This window comes from Micromys minutus, assembly GCF_963924665.1.
Source record: "Micromys minutus genome assembly, chromosome: 10".
In the NCBI taxonomy this organism is placed as follows: Eukaryota; Metazoa; Chordata; class Mammalia; order Rodentia; family Muridae; genus Micromys; species Micromys minutus.
The window spans coordinates 16,092,991-16,114,231 of NC_137979.1; the positions used below are offsets into that span (position 1 = coordinate 16,092,991).

General features: G+C 43.3%; 1 protein-coding gene across 1 annotated transcript in view; it reads right to left on the reverse strand.

The window, feature by feature from the left end:
* Window positions 1-18,929, reverse strand: part of COX10 (cytochrome c oxidase assembly factor heme A:farnesyltransferase COX10) — a 109,881-nt gene extending 90,952 nt beyond the window's left edge. Inside the window, exons 1-3 of the mRNA XM_080923565.1 lie at window positions 18,803-18,929; window positions 13,356-13,489; window positions 11,438-11,756 (exon numbers count right to left, since the gene is read on the reverse strand). Of these exons, the coding sequence (XP_080779691.1) occupies window positions 11,438-11,756; window positions 13,356-13,489; window positions 18,803-18,845 (496 nt within the window). The 5' untranslated portion in view covers window positions 18,846-18,929. The remainder of the gene's footprint in view (window positions 1-11,437; window positions 11,757-13,355; window positions 13,490-18,802) is intronic.
* Window positions 18,930-21,241: the final 2,312 nt, after the last annotated feature.

Here is a 21,241-nt window from a genome sequence, read left to right on the forward strand (position 1 = left end):
AAGTCAGCATGGTCTATGGTGCAAGTCCAGCAAGGACAGCGGGGCTACACAGAGAAACCCTGTCATAAATACCAAACCAAATCAAACCCAAAACCGCATCATCCCCTCCCCACCACCCCCACACATAGTAGATTTGTTTTTGCCAGCTTGACCTGTGCACAAGTCTGTGGGGCCACTGTCTAGATTAGCGATCGATGTGAAAGAGCCCAGCCCACTGCAGGCCACGCCAGCCCTGTGGCAGGTGGTCCAGGTTATATTAAAAAGCAAGCTGAGCAAAGCTATGAGGAGCAAGGCAGTAGGCAGTGTTCCTCCATGGTCTCTGCTTTATTATCTGCCTCCAGGTTCCTTCCCCTGACTTCCCTTCATGATAAACTATAAGCTGTGAGATAAAATAAGCCCTTTCTTCCCCAGGTTGCATGTGATCATGTTGTGGTGTTTATTACAGCAATATATAAAGCCAGGCTAGAACAGAAATCGGTACTAGGAGTAGGATGTTACTGTGACAGACCTGACCATGTTATCTCTTGAGAGGACTGTGGAAGTACTTGGACTTCAGCCTGGAAAAGCCATTGAGCTCTCAGAGCCTTTAGTGAGCTGTTCTGTAGAAATATAATAAGTAAAACACTCCTGAGAGAAATGCACATGTTGGTGATCTGGCTTGTGAAGTTTCAGAGGGAAGCTGAGAATCTCTGAAAGACTTACCAGGGCCATTCGTGAGGTATTTTGTATTAAGATCCCAGGACAGTTTATGGTCAGCTGGGGCTGAAGAATCAATTGTGATCAACAAGAGACTAGCATCACTGAAGTAAAACCTTTACTGGAAATGTTGATGCTGGTTAGCTGGAACTGAAGAATCAGCTATGATTAACAAAAGACCAGCACCACTGAGTTGAAGTCTTCTGGGAAATATTTCCTTAAGGGCAGACCTGTGGTCCACAGAAGGAAAGGTTGTATCACAAGATGGCAGCTGAGCTTGGTGCTGTGCGACTTTCCCACATCTTATGAGTTTAAGCAGCATGGACGCCAGCGGACTGAAAGGTCATGGGGAACAGCCAAGGCCTGGTGCTGTGAGGCAGGTCAGAGGCCAGAAGAGGCTGTCGGTGATGATGTAGCCTCAGCAGCAGTGAAGACCCCAGTGGAGATGCTAGTGCTGGGGGATGCCGACCTGCCTGACTTCCCTTCAGGAAGGACTGTAAACTGAGATGAAATAATCCATGCTGCTTTTGGTCATGGTGTTTATCACAGCAATACAAAACCAAACCCGGACAGAACTGAGCTAAACTGAAAATGACAATGAAGAAATCCCGTATCTTCTTCAGTATAACAGAGAGGAAGCTAACTGCCTCAGAAAGCATATTTTAAATACAGGTCAGATGAGGCTTAAGAAGTTACTGAGAGATGGCCAACTACTCTCATTATTTGAAAACTGGTGCCTCTGTCATGGTAGGGTAGAACCCAGGGTCTGTCTTTGATAAGCAAGTACCTACAACTAAGATACACCTTGTTCTCTATTTTCATTATCTGAATAAGAAAAGAAAATGAAGTAAAAGTCACAGTAAAGATCTGGATAAAAACAGGAAATAGAGGCTATCCAGACAGTACCCTTATTCCTTCTTGTTGAGGAACAACAGAGAAGCCCAAGCGGAATGACGGCTAAGGTGACTCCGGGAAAAGGCCTTTGCTATCACAGCCTGGGCGTAGAAGTCACTCTCAAAAGAGAGCGACAGGGCCTTTCCTCAGCGCAGTTCTCGCTGCGGCAAAGCAGGCAATGTTTCTTCGTGTCCTCATCCAGTACAGCAGGTGACCTGCAACTACCACACCTTGGCACGCAGGGGCAGTTCTCCAACTCGGCAGGCGGTGGCATCAGAGAAATGGCTAAACACAAACACGGCTATGTTCTGAGTAGACAGATGACACTAAAACTCAAGGCCAGGATACACACAGCACTGAGATTCCAGAAACACCAAGAAAATATCTTTTTGAGAAATAGTCCCCATTCCACAAGTCTGTCTTTAGGCCACAGGAATGTTATTCTAAGGATGTGAACTGGTGATCGATATTCTCGTAACTTACTTCATGAGAGGAGTCCTAAGACATAGAGACGCTGTTCAATGATGAGGAAAAAAATCCAGCATGCCTGCGTTCAGCCACCAGCTTATACCCATGTGATACATACTTATGAAGCGCACACTTATTAAAGGATCATGAGAGCAAAGATGTGTTCATCATACCTCATTCTGTCTCCACCATGTAGAAAAATATGAGTATGACCTGACTAGAGGTCACACTCTGAAAGGAAGCAAGCACAAGAGTGGGTCAAAGCACTGGGAAGAAACAACGCCTGCCACAGCACGAGCAGAAACGGGAGACTCAAACCAGCAGTGGACATAACGCAGAGGGCCTGGCCAAAGAGTGAGAACCAAAGACAGGACGGCTACTGGACGGGGCCAAACCAGAGGAACTGTCCAAGAATGTAAAGTAACTCACATAAGAAGAAAACGAAGACAATCTGATCACAATTAGACTGCTTTCCTGAAAAATTCAAGAAATAATCAACTGAAAATAAATTTTTAAATACTCTGCATCAAGTCAATTTAGTACCAAATATTTTGATCTATTTAAAGAAAACAAAAAAAAAAAACTTACAAAAAATAAAAGAAGAGTCAGATAAATGAAGATAATGTGATACTGTAAAGACATCAATATATACCCAGATTACACCATGAACATACTGAAATTCCACTTAAGATACTAGGAGAACTTAAGGCAGAGACGGGAAAGGATAAAAAAGAAGGTTCTACAGATAAAGCTTTATAAATTCTGAAACCTGTGAATCTAATACTGTAACATGCGTAAGGACAGTAAATCTGGTTATAAGCCCACTGCACACCACTAACTAAAATGCACATCCTGAAAAGAAAGATGCTTAATCCATAATATAAAGTTATACAAATATAACACTGACAAGAAGGTAAACATTTATCAGTCTTCATATGAAAAAACTCAAATATGGTATGAAATCAGACCCTCAGAAAAACAGATTTGCTTACCATACAATTAACTTTTATATATCAAATGTTGGCAAGTGACACATACATACTCACACACATGCATGTCCACACACACAGACCAGGACTGACTGACTATAATATGTAAAGAATCCTTGCAAACAGTATGACAAGCAGAAGGGAAGGCTGGAAGAAAAGGTTGTCTTCAGTAAAAATAAAAATCATCAATGAACACGAACAATCACCGTCGTTTTAAATGTAAATCAAGTCTGCATGCCAACTTTTCACTTCATGGTATTTATAAAACTACAGCATAAGCCAGCAATAAGGGCTGAAGGTATGGTAGGTTGCCCACTTTGGCCATGACATCACCTGGTACAGCATTTCATCAGTGGAATTTGCCAGTAGAAAGCTCCAACACATGCATATTTTATCCCCAAAAGATACTTGAATGTATCGACCCTGGTGAATCATCCCAGACATGAGACAATGATACTGTTTCCATCTACAAGAATGATAATGAAATAGAACCAACCAAGGCAGAAGGAAAGTAAATAAACCGTGGTCCAGCTATGCAGTGGCCTTCTACCTGCTCTGTCTACTCAAACATGGGCTGAGGAGGAGCAAGAAAGGCCAGCAAGGGGGTGACCATATCCAAAGTACACAATATGCATGGGAAATGCCACAACAACAGGCCCTTTATTTTGAATAATTAATATATGACAATAAAAGTCTGAAAAGGAATTTATTTCTAGGGACCTAACTTTTAGAATAAACATATGCAAAGATGTATGACAGTGATATTAAAAATTATTCAAATGTTTTATAAATATATTAGCAACATGTAATAATAATTAACTTTCCCTGAACATTAACTAGGCAGTGAACTGTTCACCTAAATTATTTCTTACAAATTTTACAGAAATCCTCTCAGATGGAACTGTTTCCATTTTGTAGTTGAAAATGAGCTTTTAAGGCATCAAAAAAAATGTGCCAATAATTGTACAACCAATCCATAGTTTACAGATGGGGGATTCCAGTTCAGTCAGTCTAACTCTACAGTGTGAACAGTTAACTTTAGACAGAGTGTGCACAGGTAGGAAGGGGCTGAAAATTGTACACAGAGATGTTAGATGACTCAGATGGAACTCTTTATATATTACTTTCCATCTTTTAAAATGAATCATTTCTTTTTAGTGTATATGTATGTACATGTGTGCTTGTACATGCACACACACACGCGCATGCATGTATGAATGTATGCCATTTGCATGCTAGTTCCAAGAGGCCAGAAAAAGACATTAGACCTGGAGTTACAGGCAGTTGTGAGCTACCCAGTATGGGTGCTAGACTTGATCTAGGTCCTCTGGAAAAGCAGTGTTCTTAACCACTGATCCATCTGCCCAGCCCTCTTATTGTATATTCTGTCTTAAGAAATCTAAAAAACAAAAGAAAACAAAAACCTAAGTCAGCAAAATCAGAGTGTCATACAAAAAGATGAGTATGAAATTAAATTCTACAAGCTAATTTACCAAAATCTATAAAGTGATAGTTATTGTGACTTGGTAGAGTTATAAGAGCATTTCAATTTTTTAAAACCTATTTGTATTTTCCTAAAACAAATACTTAATAGTTATGAGACCTAAAATACTACAGCAAGATTGAGTAAGCACATTGTTACCCACTATTCAAAATGTCAGCTCAGGTACTGTTCACACTGACTGTGCAAGTAGAATAGGCGAGAGTCACTGGGAGCTGCCTGGTCCAGCAACCACCAGAATCCATGGTACGCCACACAAAGCAACCTGAAACACATCAGCGCCTTGTTTCCACTTTCCTCTGAATAAAAAGCAGTGTTCAGGGCTGTGGGGAAGGTATACTCACTGTGGTTTCTACCATCTCCAGCAACAGCTTCATCTATTGGTTCCAATAAACAATCCATTTAGTATGCTGGCCTTGGGAAATATAACTTTTCGGCCCAGATGTTCGTCAGGAAAAGCCCTGCTTTTTATTAACCTATATTCAGTCTAAACTCAGTTGAGTTACTTCAGCCTCTTATGATCCTAATCCAAATAAAATTTCCTCACCCTGGTATGGAACACCCCGCAATAAACTGCAAAAACATATTGTAAATAGTTCAGCTGGCAGGGGGCTCAAGCAAGGCCTATTACTCCTTTATGAACTCAGTCTTACAGGTTTGGCCCATGTCCTAATAGAAGTGTCAAAGATTCAGGCTGCAAGGATTCCTTCCTAAAGGAAATCTAATCTGATCAGTGTATGGCCCTTCCTTGGCATAGTATAGATATTCACAGAGGAAGCACAGAAATGAGTCATTCTATAATGTGACTGCTGACTCCCAAAAAATCGTGCCTCAGCTGCCATCAGCTAGAAATGAATTTTCTAAGATGTTAAGAGTCCAGGAGAATTCAGTTTACATATATTAGGGATCTCCTTAAAGAAATACCCCTGCTGACTTCAGGCTGTATGAACTCAAGAGAAAAACTCAAGGGGGAAGTACAAGGTCAGTCAGATGAGAGGGCTAAGGGTCACTACAGGGTGCTACCTCTTTAAATGGAATAAGCAGAAGGAAATGGCTTTAATTCAATTAGTCACGTGGGATAAATAAAATCATATGAGGGAAATTTATGAGCCCGGGTCTCTTCCATCCATGGCTGTAGGTAAGGTGGTAGCCCCCTTTCCTTGGAACATCTTGCCTTTGCATGCCTCTCTTGTGTGGTCCAGATTCTGCCCAGCTGCCTCTCCTGTGGCCAGCTGTCCTAGCCAGCAGCTCTGGCTCTCAATAATCGAGCTCTCTCCAGCACCAGCCACACCAAGGGGTCTGGGACTGAGCGGATGACTGATCCTGCCTCTCCTGGGTTTCTGGGTGTAAAGGGAGCAAGAAGGATGTAACTAAAATCTGCACCCTGTGTTACACATCAAACATGAGGACCTCTGGTCGTGCCCTTGACCCAAGGTGGCTGAGGTAAATTTACCAAGCATACAGTGCTCCTGACCCCCTTGGCACCTGGGAGCCAATGCATCCATGCATGCTGAAGAATAATTTAGAAATTAAATGATTACCACCTGCTTAAGATTTCAGACATCAGGTTTTACATATTAAACCCTGCCCTATCTGGAATGCCAACTCAGATACACAACCACATAAGCCACATAAAAGGAAAAACAGTACAATAGCCAGAATAAAGGAAAGTTGTAGCAAAAAAAAAAAGGAAAGAAAAGAAAAAGAAACCTGACCTTAAATTAGTCACCCTTTATTTGCTACTAATAAAATACTCATGGGATAAACGTTTAAAAATGAAGTAGGTTACTCAAAGCAGGTCCTGTAAGCATTTAGAAGAAACTTGGCTCATCGTTCCCCGACTCACCAGGCAGTGGGCACTGACTTCCTGACTGGTTCCAGCCAGGATTCTGAGTTGTCCCCCTGCATCTGCAGTGTGGTCCAAGTCTTTCCTGGTGGGGAAGGTTGTTCCCCTCGGCTTGTGACAGAGCCCCTTCTTATTTTCCTCTCCTCTGACCATCTGCCTGCTTGCAGGCTCCTTACGGGCCTTTGTGAGAACTAGAAGAAATAGTGTTAAGGAACTTTGCTCTGGGCCCTCTGCTCTGCTGGATCTACCTACCAACCCCACCACCTGTCCTGTGAGTCCCTGATAATGCCATCTGAAGACCCCTAGCACTTCCACTACACAATTCTGTCTGATTTCTGTTCTTTGAAGTGCCTTGCCCAAAAACATTTGGTAAAATTTGCCAAAATTAAACTCATATTTCCCTTTCTACTTTTTTTCTTTGGGGGAAAAAAAAAGTGTAGCCCTGGCTGAGAGATCAGCCTGCCTCAGCCTTGAAAGCCCTAAGATTAAAGATGTGACTGGCCACCAATAAAACCTTATTTAGGGATACAGGAGAGTCTGGTTCAGCAGAACTGTGAGCCATGTGGCCTAAATTCCAGTTCTAGTGAAACAGATTAACGGACGACCGAAGGCAAAACCTTACAGACTGAACAAACATACAAGCACATCACAAGAGCCCTGAACTAGGCCTTGATGCCATGTGGCAGTCAGCCCTTCCTAAACCATGAATAAGACAGGACAGATGTGAACTCTCCGAAGGGAAAGGTAAGTGGGACAAGATAAAAGAAAACAGTGAAGTGTCACAAATGCAAACCTGAAGAATGGAACTTCATGCTTGCAATAAGCACGCCTGATGGTAAGATGATGCTTCCCTTTGCAATTATTTGGACAGGAGGAAGGGCTACTTTGCTTGCCTCAACCCATAGAGCCCACCCACAGGAAGCCCCTTCTGTCAGCAAGGCCATACTTCCTAAAGGTCCCATAACCTCCCAAGTAGTGCCACTGGCTGGAGACAACTTACAAGAATCATTTCACATCCAAACTGTAGCATTCCCTGCCCCATGGGCTCATGGTCATCTCATGATACAAAATATACCCAGTCTGACTTCAAAAGTTCAAAATTGAGACTGAGAAGCTGTACAGAGTAGCACATGCCTGCACCCTGGAAATTGGGAGCCTGAGGCAGGATTTTCATGTGCTCAAGATCAGTTGGGGCTACTGTGTGAGATTTCCTTTTAAAAAGACAACTGGGGCTGGAGAGTGGCTCAGTTAGTAAAGTGTTTGCCACATATGCAGGAGACTAGAGTTCAAATCTCCAGCTCCCACATAAAAAGCCCCGTGACTGTGCATGCCAGTAACCCCAGCATAGGATCCTTGGAGCTCACTAGCCAGCCGCTTAACCAAATCCGTGAGCTTCAAATTCAGCAAGACCCCACCTCATAGTAAAGTGGAGGGTATCTGAGGAAGGCATCCAGTGCCAACCTCGGGCCTCCACACAAGTACCAATATATACATGTGTGCATACAAAGAAAAATACAACAGCATCCAAGGATCTAAGAAGCAAACTGACGAAAATATTCAAAATTTGAGAAAGAGGTATACCAAGGTCTATGTAGTGCAAACTAACACAAAAAAGTTTTTCAATGATCAAACTGGCAAAAATCAGTAAACAGCACACGCACGGGTGTGGTCTGCACACATCTGTGTCTGCACACTGCATTGACTTTCTTAGGAATGAGTTTATTTATCAAACTTAAAATGTCTAAAGTCTGTCATTACAGTCTGAGCAAGACAGACAAGAAGCACAGAGGTGTGGAAGGACAGATATTCACAGAAGTTAGTCACAGAATCAGTCTTAAGTGCAAAAACTAGACATGCCAGACCTTGTGGCTCATGCCTATAATCCTAGCACTAGGGGAGGTGAGGCAGAAGGATTACAGTCTGCCTGGCTGTGCAGCAAGTTTTGAGTGACTTGGGCTACATAATGATAGTCTGTCTCAAAAAGCACCCCCCCACTGTCTCCCTCTCCCTCCCCCTCCTCTCCTATGCACTTCATACAAATGGCTATGATCCAGCTGTACATCTCTCAAATGTGTACCCAAAAGCGCACAAAGGACTCTGAGTCAGCATACATCAGAGCTACCTATGGATCCCCCTTAATGCAGCTCCATTTACAACGGCCCAGTTCTATCAGCCTAGGTATCCATCAATGGAAAACCACGTAAAGAAAATGTGCTAAGTACACACCCAGATATTAAGAAGTATGAAATCATGTTGTCTGTAGAAAAATGGATGGAACCAGAAATTGTGTTAACTATAATAAGCCAGTCTAAGAAGGTCAAATGTCATGTGTTTTCTATTATGAGATCTAGATAAAAATATATGGGAAGGTAAATGGAACTATTGAGGGAAAGGGAAGGAAACAGTGGGAGCGTGCAGCCGAGGGTGACAGATGAGTGAACACAGTCCAAGTTCCCAAACCGCTGTTCTAGGCTGTAAAGGTGAGCACTGTCAGCTGAAACTGCACAACTCAGCACCAAAGTTTGTGTCTGACTTAGCTCTCAGTAATCTAATGGTAACCAAGACACTTAAAACAGAAACAAATCACTAAGTGATCATCTTTCTCTAAGAAACCTTCCAGAACTTGTTACCACCGTGGTTTAACACTGTAGTTCTTCAACAGAGTAAGTGTCCACGTGACAGTATTAGTGCCCTCAGCACCTCTCCTATTGACACCCAAGTCACATGCCAGGAAGCAGCAATGTTCTTGGCCTCTGTTCAGGCTTCTTCTGCTGCTTCCAGTCTCTCATTTCCCTGCCTACTTAACCCTCACCCACCTCATTCACAATCTGCATGGACAGAAACAATTTCCCCAGAAATACACAGTAAGAAGATGCTTAAATACTAAATTTTGTACCTTTCATTTGTAAGGAACACTGTTGGGTGACTTTAATACATCAAACATCAAAATTCGGAAGGGCATGTTTTATTTCCTCCTTTCCAGATGTGGAAATTATCTCAAACGGGTGAAGGAAAACTATCTAAAACCAATGGTGAGTGAATGTCCCATCTAGGCTCTCAAGACTGGAACCTAGTACAGGCTTCCTGGAGAGGCCTGGAGGGTCTGACTAGAAGTGAGATGTGCAGATCAGTCCCATAGTGGCATGGGACAGGTAAGCTGAGATGCAAGAACTGGGTGTCACTATACTACACTGACTCAGAAGCAGACAGAGTGGGGGCAGAAAGTAATGTGCAGATACAAAGGTCTCGTATAGCTTAGAAAAACTGACTGGAAGTGGTATCTGGGAAAAGTAGCTGGCAGCTCTGACTGACATGAACTGTACTGGGGGCAAAGGGACAATAAGAACTACAGCAAATGGCTGGCTGGCTGGCTGGCTGGCTGGCTGGCTGGATGGATGGATGGATGGATAGATGGGGTTGGAAAGATGGCTTAGTGGTTAAGAGTACTGGCTTCTTCACCAGAGGACCACAGTTCAATTCCCAGCACCCACAATGCTACTCATAACCTCTGTAAATCCACTTCTATGAGGCCTGATTCCCTCTTTCAGCCTGTGGACACCAGGGATGCACATGGCACACAGACATACATGCAGGCAAAACACCTATTCACATAAAACTGAAAATAAATAAATCTCAAAAAGCACAGGCCCTGGACACTCCCAACCTGAATTAGAATAGCAGTTACAGAGAAAGGAGCACGTGTAGACGCACTACAAAAGGTTCTCTTAGTAACACTCAGACTCCTGAATAGGGCTGAAAGAGACTGGCTTCTCAGCTGAGGACAGAATGCTGCTACTGTTCCTGACAGAGACAGGATGGTAAGAGAAGTGGACCAATCTGCAGACTACACGTGTTTAATGACACTAGACAAAGAAGACCCTGCTGTTGACAGGGACCGCATCTGAGGCTGACCTCCTGAGAGGTCCAACTTCTTAGGTGGCATTCATAGGGCTATTACTCATTGATACTTATTCTTAACATGTCAACATGACACCAGACTTCCTGTGAGGACCACAAAGTCATGCTTTAGAGGTGTTAAGATCTTGCTTAGTGGGAATGAGGCATGCAGATACATCTCTATACAGAACTGTGCTGTTAGCTATACCACAGAACTCTCGCTAGACGAGATTACACAATGTTCACTTAACACCCTACCCCACTCCCACCATAAAGAGAATTTTAAGTGACTTTACGTCACCGAGAAAAGAAGTTGTCTAGTCCCCATCCTTAACCCTGTATTTTGAGGGTTTGTACCTTTACAGACAAATGATATTATTCTTTCTTTCATCCTCCTCTATGTTCTAAGCCCTCACCGCTGTTTATCTGAGAAGACTCTATCTGCCACTTTGTGCCTTCAAAGAGCAACTGGTTTAACCTGACCACAGCTTGTCACATTCTGACCCTTTGTTTTCATCCAAGAAGAGGGTGCAGAACTTCAGTCTGTGGGGTAACCCAAACACTCTTGTAAAGTGGCTGTGAGAGGCGTGACCAACTCTAGCTATCCACTGACTCAGGAACTATACTTTACCTAGCTTATAGGGCAGTCCCTACAACAGACAACACTACTGGTTAATACTCAGCTAGATGCAATAAAATCAAATATAATACACAGGAATTAGAAGGGAAACACTCCCAAACGTTGTTGAAGTAATCTAGTCTGTAGCCTTATACACATAGGATAACCCCAGAGGTCCCAAGGGGTACAGGACACAGAATAGCTAATGTCGCCATGGTCATCCAAGGCTCACACTAGGCAGTGCAGTGTGGCTTCCTGAACGCAAGTCCTGCATTTTAAATGCACAGTGGGTATAAACATAGTAAACATTGGGAAATAGGCAGAGCAAACATCTACTTTAATTCATGTGAGGCTAATTTTGGCATAAAGGTTACAATGTAAGACAATTCACAATCTTGTATAAGCAAAATTCAGAATATCTGAGTGTGAATCCTAAGGAGAAGGAAGAAAAACCTTGAGTTTCAAAGTTTAAGAGACATAGTAAATACAGCTCAGTAGAAATAAAAGAGTATCTGAAAACCAGGTACCTGTGAGTTTGATCTTGGACAGCCGGGCCAAAATGCCAGGCAGATCGTCAGTGTGAAGCTTCATCTCTTTCCACTGCCTCTCTTCCTTTTTCTCTTTGGCTGTGTCAAGGGAATGGTTCACTGTGGGGGTCGCCTCCATCTCCATCAGCTCCTCAGTTGGCTTCCGGGACAGAGGCAGACTGGGTGCTGGGAAAGACGGCAGTTCATCTACTTCCGCTCTAGCCTGCCCTGAAGATGTGTGTTCAAGAAAAGTAGAAGCCGGTGGCTCTGGCTTTGGTTTCACTCGCTGGCTAAGGCCCCTGTGCAGCTGTGTGACATACTGGACAGACAAACAAACAGTACATGTTACTGAAATGAGAACGTCAGTTAATGGCTTCCACCAGTCATATTTTCGTGGTACTTGGAAAAGCGTCCTACATTTCAGATTGGTTGGGACGGCAAGCAGCCACAGTGAGTGTAACACAGACATCAGCACTGAAAGATGCAGGCCTGAGTTAATTCCTCGGCTATGGTTTTAAATTTGTGGTTTAGAAAAATCGAGGAATCTAAGTTCCTGGCAAAGAACAATTCACAGACCTTTCCACAGGATGGGCTTCTAAATACAAGGAAGCCAACTACAGATGTCACCAAGGTTGGTTTTGGTCCTCCTCTGAGCTCTAAAGCAACTGTCCAAGGGCTTCACAGGGCCTCCCGACCTACAGCCACACGGGAATGCGGGATGTGGCAAGGACATTAGTTGTTGAGCTATGGCTGGTTTTGCCTGTCACTCACTGACTAGCAAACACTGGTAATTACTAGTGACGCTATGAGACTCCTTATTTCTCATATCAATATATATACTTCAGTTAATCTTCCCAACAGGATTTAAAGACAGTGCATTATTTATAACTCTTTTATTTATAAATGAGAACTTTAAACTTCTAAAATTGGCAAAACTGAATCTTAGTAAGATTTTACATTCTTTACATTTTAAGTTAAAGTGGGTGTTTTAAATGAAAGGGTGAGATGCTTCCAGATAGGACATTAGACTGAATTTGGGACCCATCCTCGGTAGCGCTGTGCATTTCCAACTCTATTACTATTCTCTGACTCTTTCCTATAGATTGAGATATCATGGTATGTCAGCATGTATACAGGCCTGTGAAAGAACTACATCATCAGTGTCCCGTAATAGTGCTGGCAAATTACAAAATCTTTATTTTAGTCGTCGACTCAGAAGTTTCTCTCTCTCTCTCTCTCTCTCTGTGTGTGTGTGTGTGTGTGTGTGTATGTGTGCATATTCACAAACGCAGTCACAGGTCAGCCTTGAGTGTCTCTCCTCAGGAGACATACATCTTATTTTTTTGAGACAGTCTTATCAAGTTGCTGGCCTGTGAGCCCAGGGACTAATTTCGCCTCTTTGGAGCTGAGATGGCAAGTGCTCACAGACAGATCCTCATGGTGGCAATGCAAGCGCTTTACTGACTGAGCTCCTGCCCAGCCCCTCAGAAGCTCTTTTAAAGACTTTTCAAATACACAGATGATCTAAGAAAATGACGGGGTCACACTGTTAAACAACTACTTCTGTATTGCTGACGAATTTACAGAACTTCAAAGAATGTATAAAAGATACATCTACAAGTTCAGCTTTTCTTAATTTTAGCCTGGTTGAAATATGCCATAAGTTTTCAATCTTTCTCCAAACTTAATCAATAAATTCAAGATCATCTATTTAACCTCAAATGCCAGAATTATTCTGGTTTCAGTTAAGAATAATCAAAACAAGAGATTAAAGTTTTGGATAAACTTAAGAGAACACTAAATAAAAGCCCCCTTCAAACAGTACTTCCTAAAGCTTTTCTTCTATAGGAGTCCTTGCAACCCCCAACCCCAGGGAAAAGCAGAGGCAGAAAGCAACTGAAGGGTGGCTTCTACTTACCATGCACTTGAGGAAGCTCAAGCGCTGGACTGTGGTCCACTGATTATTGGCATTCCTGAACAGATGTGTGACCCTGTGTGGCAATCCCTGTACAGCTCTTCTCTCTAAATACCAGACGCATCCTCCTACTGAGCCTGAAACAGAGAGACAAGGAAAGGAAGACATGTAGAAGTGACAGCTGCTCATTGACAGTGTCCACATCCACCAGAGGCGAAACCAAGCAGACTGCTGCTCTGTGTGAGGCTGGGCTCCAACCCACCTCTGCTTCCAACCCGGGAGCAGTGCCGCTCATCAGCCTTAGGCTTAGGCCAGGGCTGCAGGAGGACCGAGGAAACATCACTCTCACATCATTATGCTTGTAGCAATTCAGCAGAGAGTGGAGACTGTAGATGTTTCTAAGAAAATACAACTCAGTGCGTTCATTTTTTAAAAGGTAGAAAAGGCGGCATACACCTTTTCTTACTAAGTACCAGTACACTGAAATGAAGGTTTACACTTTGATTGTGGTTGTGTAGTTAAGACAACCACAAGGAAGGAGAAATACTTTTCTGTAAAGCCTGACCTCTCAAATCAACGTGGGACAATATATAATATACATACATACATATATACTGCAGCTACCCCTTGCTCACCCCCTAGGTCCCCACCTGATCTTTTTAAAAGTGTCTCCTCTCGTGGCTTCCACAACCTAGTTTCTCTTGCTCTGTTTTCTGCTTTTTCGTTTCCTAGTGTGCTCCAATTTTCTATGTATTGTGTAGTTATTCCCACTGGATTTAAGTATTCCCTCCTAGAGGAAGGCTTGTAATACTTAAGAAGCTGGCAAACCTACAGGGTTCAGTAAGCTTAGAAAGTTTTTAAAATTACAAAGGTTGGGCTGGAGAGATGGCTCAGCCGTTAAAGGCTAGGCTCACAACCAAAAATATAAGATTGCAAAGATCCCTCCCTGGAGTTATACAAGCAGTAACAGTTCCAAGGTAAAAAGGGACTCCTGTATGTAGCTGCCTGCAGGTGGCAGTTCTCCTCCCCTCCACCCCCCGGGGTCTGTCTGTGTTTCTTTCTCTCTCTCTCTCTCTCTCTCTCTCTCTCTCTCTCTCTCTCTCTCTCTCTCTCGGGGTCTGTCTGTGTTTCTCTCTCTCTCTCTCTTCCTCTCCTCTCCTCTCCCCTCCCCTCCCCTCCCCTCCCCTCCCCTCCCCTCCCCTCCCCTCCCCTCCCCTCCCCTCCCCTCTCTCTCTCTCTCTCTCTCTCTCTCTCTCTCTCTCTCTCTCTCTCTCTCTCTCTCGATGGTCATGGATTCTTACCCTCTAGAACCTTGAGCCACACAGTAAATCCTTTCTTTTATAAGTTACCTTGGTCATGGTGTCTCTTCATAGCAACAGAAAAGTAACCAAGACAACTACTTGTCCCTAAAAATGGATAGTTATTAATCTTTAACTCATTTCTGAAGCCCCAGTATGCCTCTATCTGATTGCTTTTGGTGTCTCCATGTGAGTGGATAGTCTTATGTCTCTAAGGACATTTCTTTCTCACAAGCATCCCTATCCCTTATTGCAGGTTTCAGGAGCATCCTGAACTCTTCCTTTCTCACCTAGTGAATCAACAAGCCCGCTCAACTCTGACATGTCCGTCAAATCTGTCCCTCTCTTTCTATTCCCACCAATGATCTTACACTGGAGCAGAGTAATAGCAGTCAGAGTGAAGACAGTCATCCAGCCTTATGGATCTTTTTTTTCCAACCCATGTTTCACAGATTGCACCCCTTAAACTTCCCTAAACAACACTACCATCTTGGGACCAAAGGTTCAAATGTCTGTGCCTGTATTTAAGCCACCATACCCAACATACATTACTCACACAAACATGGATATCTACTTTAATACAGCAATGCTGCTTCATGATCTTACAACTAAGCAGACTACACATAACTGAATCAACTTTATTTACACCGTTTCTGTACCTACTCTACCTATCAAATTTTCAATCTCTTTCCACAGCTCTATCATGTTATATCGTGTTTTGTGATAGCACCTTTCTTTCTTTTATTCTTCTCTCATATATCACACCATGACTACAGTTTCCCCTTCCAGCCTCCCACCCCAACCTCCCCTCTCCCCAAGATTTACTCTTCCCCCATTTCCCTTCAGAAAAAAGAAGGTCTCCAAAGGGTTATCAACCAAACATAGCATAACAAGTTACAGTAAGATTAGCCATCCCCTCACATTAAGGATGGACAAGGCAACACAGTAGAAGGAAAAGGGTCCCACGAGCAGGCAAAAGAGTCAGAGACAGCCTCCACTCTCACTGTTAGAAATCCCGTAAGAACACCGAGCTATACAACCATAACCTATACAGAGAGGACCTCAGTAAGACCAATTCAGGCTCCCTGAATGTCAGTTCAGTCTCTATGAATCCCTATGAGCCGTGGTTAGCTGATTCTGTTGGTCATGTTCCTATGGTGTCATTGGCCTCTCCGGCTTCTACAATCCTTCCTTCTCCTCTTCCATGGGTTTCCCCAACTTCTGCCTAATGTTTGACTGTAGATGTCTATAGCTGATGTCTTCCAAATGCAAACTGTTCCCATCTTTCATAGAATGCAGTGCTCTGAATAAAACAGCCTCCATCTTAATCAGACTGGCAATACCTGATTGCAAGAGCCCATCAGGATCCTGCTGGATAGCTGCAGACATTTCCTCATAAAGGGCTAGGGAGGAGTTGGACTCTCACCTAGGATTCCAGCCACTCCTCACAACCATTTGTTTGCAATTCTGCCTTAATTGTATGTGGCCTGAGGGCTTAGAGATAATAGAGTAATAAGGCTGGGAAAGATTCCCTTTGTGGCTATGCGGAAGCCATCATCCACAATGGGTACAAACTTGTGAGTGCAGCTGCTTGGAGATCCCCTCCTACTCCTGCCAGTAACCCCCTCAGCCATGCTCTATAAGCAATGCAATAAAAACAATGGTTCCCTAGGTTGAACTTTGTTGGAACCATACTTCAGTTTTTGATTAGTACCTTATGATGAGAATGTAGGCACTGTTTCCTTTCCTCCAAGGAAAGATTTCTCAAAACACCATCATCATGTTTAGTTCTTCCATGGCAGAGTTTCTCCTTTACTCGACTCTGTTACCACAGCTCCTAGACACTTGCCACATAACAAAGTGAAATGTTTGGTAACCAACTAGCCTAAGTAGACTTCCTGAACAAGTCCTGCCCTCGGAAATATAGGCCATCATTTGAAAGTAGAGGTGAGCCAACTGGCACTAAATTCATATCCTCAGATCACAATTATGACACTCTTACCTTCAAGGGAAAGGATATATGTTTGCTTTGGAACCACCCTGGAAATTCTTTCTAGATTAGATGGGCCAAGCTGAAATTTTACAGAATGGGATTAACTACACCCCTGGGGGGGGGGGTCGGTGTCACAGCTTGGAAACTGTATTTGTCAATGATGGCATTACTTGGTTTAGTCAAAGTGTCCATGAACAAGTACCTAGAAAATGAAAGCTATTTCAGGCCTGGGTAAAAACACTTGTACAATTTAAGATACCCAGGGCTTATAACAGATACATTAAAACCTAAAGAGATCATCAGAACACCTCAATCCATCACTAACCCTGGACTGCAACTTGTTGGGCTTTGTAAATCAACTAAGGAGACTTAAAGTTCCTGAACCATATTTAATGGAAATGAGAACTTACTAGTAACTGCTAGTTACTTAGCAACCCTAATGTTCCTTCTCTGTTAACTCTTTCATTCAAATTTCTAACAGGGATCTTTCATAGATCTCCACATGAGCAGATTTTTCTTAAGATATGCTCAATTTCAGAAAAATTAGCTATTAGTTCCCTCTATTCTACCACCCCAGAGACTGATCCTGGATCGGCGGGGGGGGGGGGGGGGGGGGGGTGTCATGTGCAACCTATCTCCTAGCACCATGAGACTTAAGAATCAAAAAAGATTTGTCCAGTAAGAAGCCGAAATGCCAAGCAGAAAGGTAGAAAGGCTGATCTGAGGAAAATGTATATAAAGAAGAAGTTTCCATACAGAGAGAATAGTCAAGCACTAAGAAGAGATGAGCCCTCTAAAAATGAGTACCACGGGTCAGCATCAAGGAATACTCACAATCAGGAATTAGAGACAGTAACAAAGAAATGACTCAAAAAAGACTCACAACCAACACCATCACCCCAAGACACACATAAGAAAAACCGCACAAGCTCTTCATTTTAGAAAATGATAGTCATATTAAAACAGAGGTGTCCAAGGAAAGTAGAGGTCTCTATTACTCATCCCCAGCCTCAACACTTACCAAGTACTGCCCACCCTTGTCGCCTCTACCCACACTTCCACTCACTACCCTGGTTTGAGCCAGAAGGTGCCTTTGAGATCATCTGGCTCATTTACCTCATTATAAACACGTAAACAACTCATTAAGGAGAAGTCAAATGATCTGTACCAAGATCACACAAATTCACGGGAGAAGAGCTTCTGAGAAGCACCGTGATCACCACAGTCAGCCAGCACTGTGGGCAGTGTATATGTGACAGGAAGGCCTACAGAATAGTTCTGGGATGTGAGAATACACACCTGGCCTTCTATCTTGTCTGCACTATGAACCACTTTGCTACCATTCATAGATACTAGCCACAAAACCAACCTCCTCTTTAATATTTCTACCAGGCCAATCTCATTCATTCACAAGTGACTGAGTATTATCAATGTCCACAGGCATTGTTCTAGATACGAAGGATACAGTTGTGAACCAGGAAAACAGACAATCTCTACCTTCACAAAGAGTGCATCTAATTGGGAGAAACATGCTAAATTGTGGTACAACTGTATTGCGTGTGTGAATAATTACAGCACGTGTTAACCATGATAAATTAATGTGATATAAGAAAAGAAGGATGAAGGCTCCCATTTTAGATGGAGTGCTAAGGTTGGCCTCTCTATAAAAGTAAGATATAAGACTCATTCAAGAGATTGTGATAAATATACATCTGTCAAAAGTCCTTCTGATGGGAGGAGCCATACTGATGGTCCAGCGCTGTCTCAGTGGGATTCAGTCTTCAGTTACCATCATCATGGTTATCAACATAACACTTTAAACTGGAAGAAAACTCCTTAATGGGGGGCAGGTGCGCCTCTTGTCATTAAAGGCAATGGCTAGGAACCGTGGATCTCTTATGCCAGGCTTACCCTGCCCTCCAGTTTGCACTTCTGAAATTCCAAAGAGCATGAGACAACAAACGTTGCGGACCACCTGGCCTACAGTGCAAAGCTGGCCCACAGTTCTTGGCCTCGTCCCTTCAGGCTACCCTAAAGGTCACCTCCCTAGTAAGTGACAAGCCAAGGGCTTCCAAGGTTGCAGGCAGCCGGAAACACGGTCCCGCGCGTAGTAAAAAGAAAAGAATTCTCCCACAGTCGTTCCCAATCAGGTACAATACCTGTGAGGAGGCGCGAGGAAACAGTGTGCGGGGACGCGGCCATAACGCACTGGTGCAGCAGTCCCCAGGACTCCCGCGTCCTCTCACCTCACCGGCTCCTGGGCGCCGCCATCTTGCTAGCCCGCCCTCTTAATGAGGCGGGACTTCCACTCGTCACTTCCGGTTCCCAGCGGTCACTGAAAGCTAGACTGCCGGAGCTTTTAGAGATCCAACGGTGGAGACTTCGCCTTCCCCTCAAGTGCTCCAGATCTAGACTAGGTGAACGCGATGGTCCTGAGGGACAAATCGCCGGAGCCGGCGGGCGAAAGGCGTGTCACGGCGGAGTTAGGTCTCTGGAGTCTAGCTCGGCCCGGCAGACCCCTGAGCTTTAGAGACTTGAATGCGTCCTCAGTTGCCACCCAGGCTATTCTTGCACAGCCTATTGGCTGGCTGCTTGTGGAGTTCGGTAAGTAAAACGAGGAAGAACTCCTTAGAAGAGCGAAACACGTCTTACAAGGGCAGTTTGTGCTTGCTTTCAGCGACGAGGTGAGATTTCTGTGGTTCACCTCAGGTGCTCATCAGGGGGCACTGAGACCGGAGGCTCGCCGATTAAGTAGGAGCGTGCACAGCATCTCTGCAGTAAGAACTGGTCCTTGTGAGAGTCGCCCTGAGAGGGATAAGGTAGAAAACGATATGGAATGAGGTTAGCATTTCTGTGAAGTAGGCTAAAGAAAGGATTTGAAGAGCCAACTTGCTGCTCAGTAGAAGGAACTGTGAGATTTTACCAGTTTACCAGGAAGACAGAGCAGACAATGACATTGGTTCTCAGAAGCCCATCACGGTTCATCACTGCTGACCTAAGATAGTGGGTGTCCCCATCAAATTAATGTTAAACTGAGGAAGAAGAGGATGGATTTCTGGTGGATAACTGAAAAGTTAACAACTTTGTACAATCCACTGTTTTGCAAGCACTTTGAACATGTGTTAAGTGAAATATCACGAATTGCAAGCCTTAAATACACCAATGAAAAGCACAACTTTGGGACATAATCACACCAACCTTGAGCGTTGCTTAGACAAATCAGGCCTTCTGTTTTGCAGCCGTCTTGGCTAATTAAACCCACTGTTCCTGGAAAGCTGATGTCATCATAAATTAGCCCTTTACAAACTAGACCTCAGATGCCTATCTGGATGGTTACATGATATGGAACCTGAGGGCTAGAGAGATTGGGTGATTCAAACAGTAGATTGTATAGCAGTGCTTCCTGTCTTTTTATATTTGTCTCTTAAAATGTGTGTTATAAAACCAAAAAGTGATAAGACTGTACACTTGTATGATGGCTAGAAACAAAACCAATCAATAGTAGGAGCTGGAAAATTAGTGAAGAAATAGGAATCCTGAAACATTGCTTATGGGTATATAAAATATTGTAACCACTTTGGAAAAGCAGTTTAGGTGTTCCTCAGTAAGTTAAACACAGTGCTACCTCACGACCCAGTTGAGCCTTTGCCAGGTATATACCCGAGATAAATGACAGCATTCATTCACTCACAGTATCATAATAGCCCAAAGTGGATATAACTTCAGTGCTCATCAACTGATTACACAGTCTGTGGCATATCCACATGGTAGTCTATTTGCCACGAAATTAAAAATAAGTGTAAATACGTACTCCAACCGCGAAAACAATACTAAAATGAAGAAACGGTTCACAAAAGGCCTTATATTAGATTGTTTCCATCTGTATGAAAATTCCAAAATTCTTAAATCATTAAAGAGAGGCGGTAGGTAAGTAATTACCTCGAGCTAGCAGAAGGGGTAGAGAGAAAAGAGGAACATTGCTGATGGGTACAGGGCTCATTTAGATAGAGAGAAAATGAAAATATTCCTAAATTGATTGTGGTGATGGTTGTACAACTCTAAGTATACTTAAAGCCTTAGTGTTGACAGTTGATGCCATCTTTTTAACATGAAGATACGTACATATAATTGCCTTCATATATTTCATTCAGACATGAATACATTATGATAATAATGAATATTGTTTTCATAGAAATATTCTAAAGACTGTCCAACTGTGTCTTAGTTAGGGTTTCTATTGCTGTGAAGAAGTACCAGGACCATAGCAACTCTTATAAAAGAAAGCATTTAATTGAGAGTGGCTTATAGTTCAAAGGTTTAGTTCATGTCGTCATGGTGGGAAGCATAGTAGCACTCAGGCAGACATAGTTCTGGGGAGCTGAGAGTTCTGCATCTGCATATGAAGGCAGCAGGAAGAGACTGCCACACTGGGCCTGACTTGAGCATCTGAGATCTCAGAGCCCAGCCCCCAGTGACACACTTCTTCAACAAGGCCACGCCTCCTAATAATGCCATTCCCTTTGGTTCTATGTGGGGCCTTTTTTTTTTTTTAAACCACCACAAAGTTCCTCAGTTTTCATTATTCATCAATGCCAGCT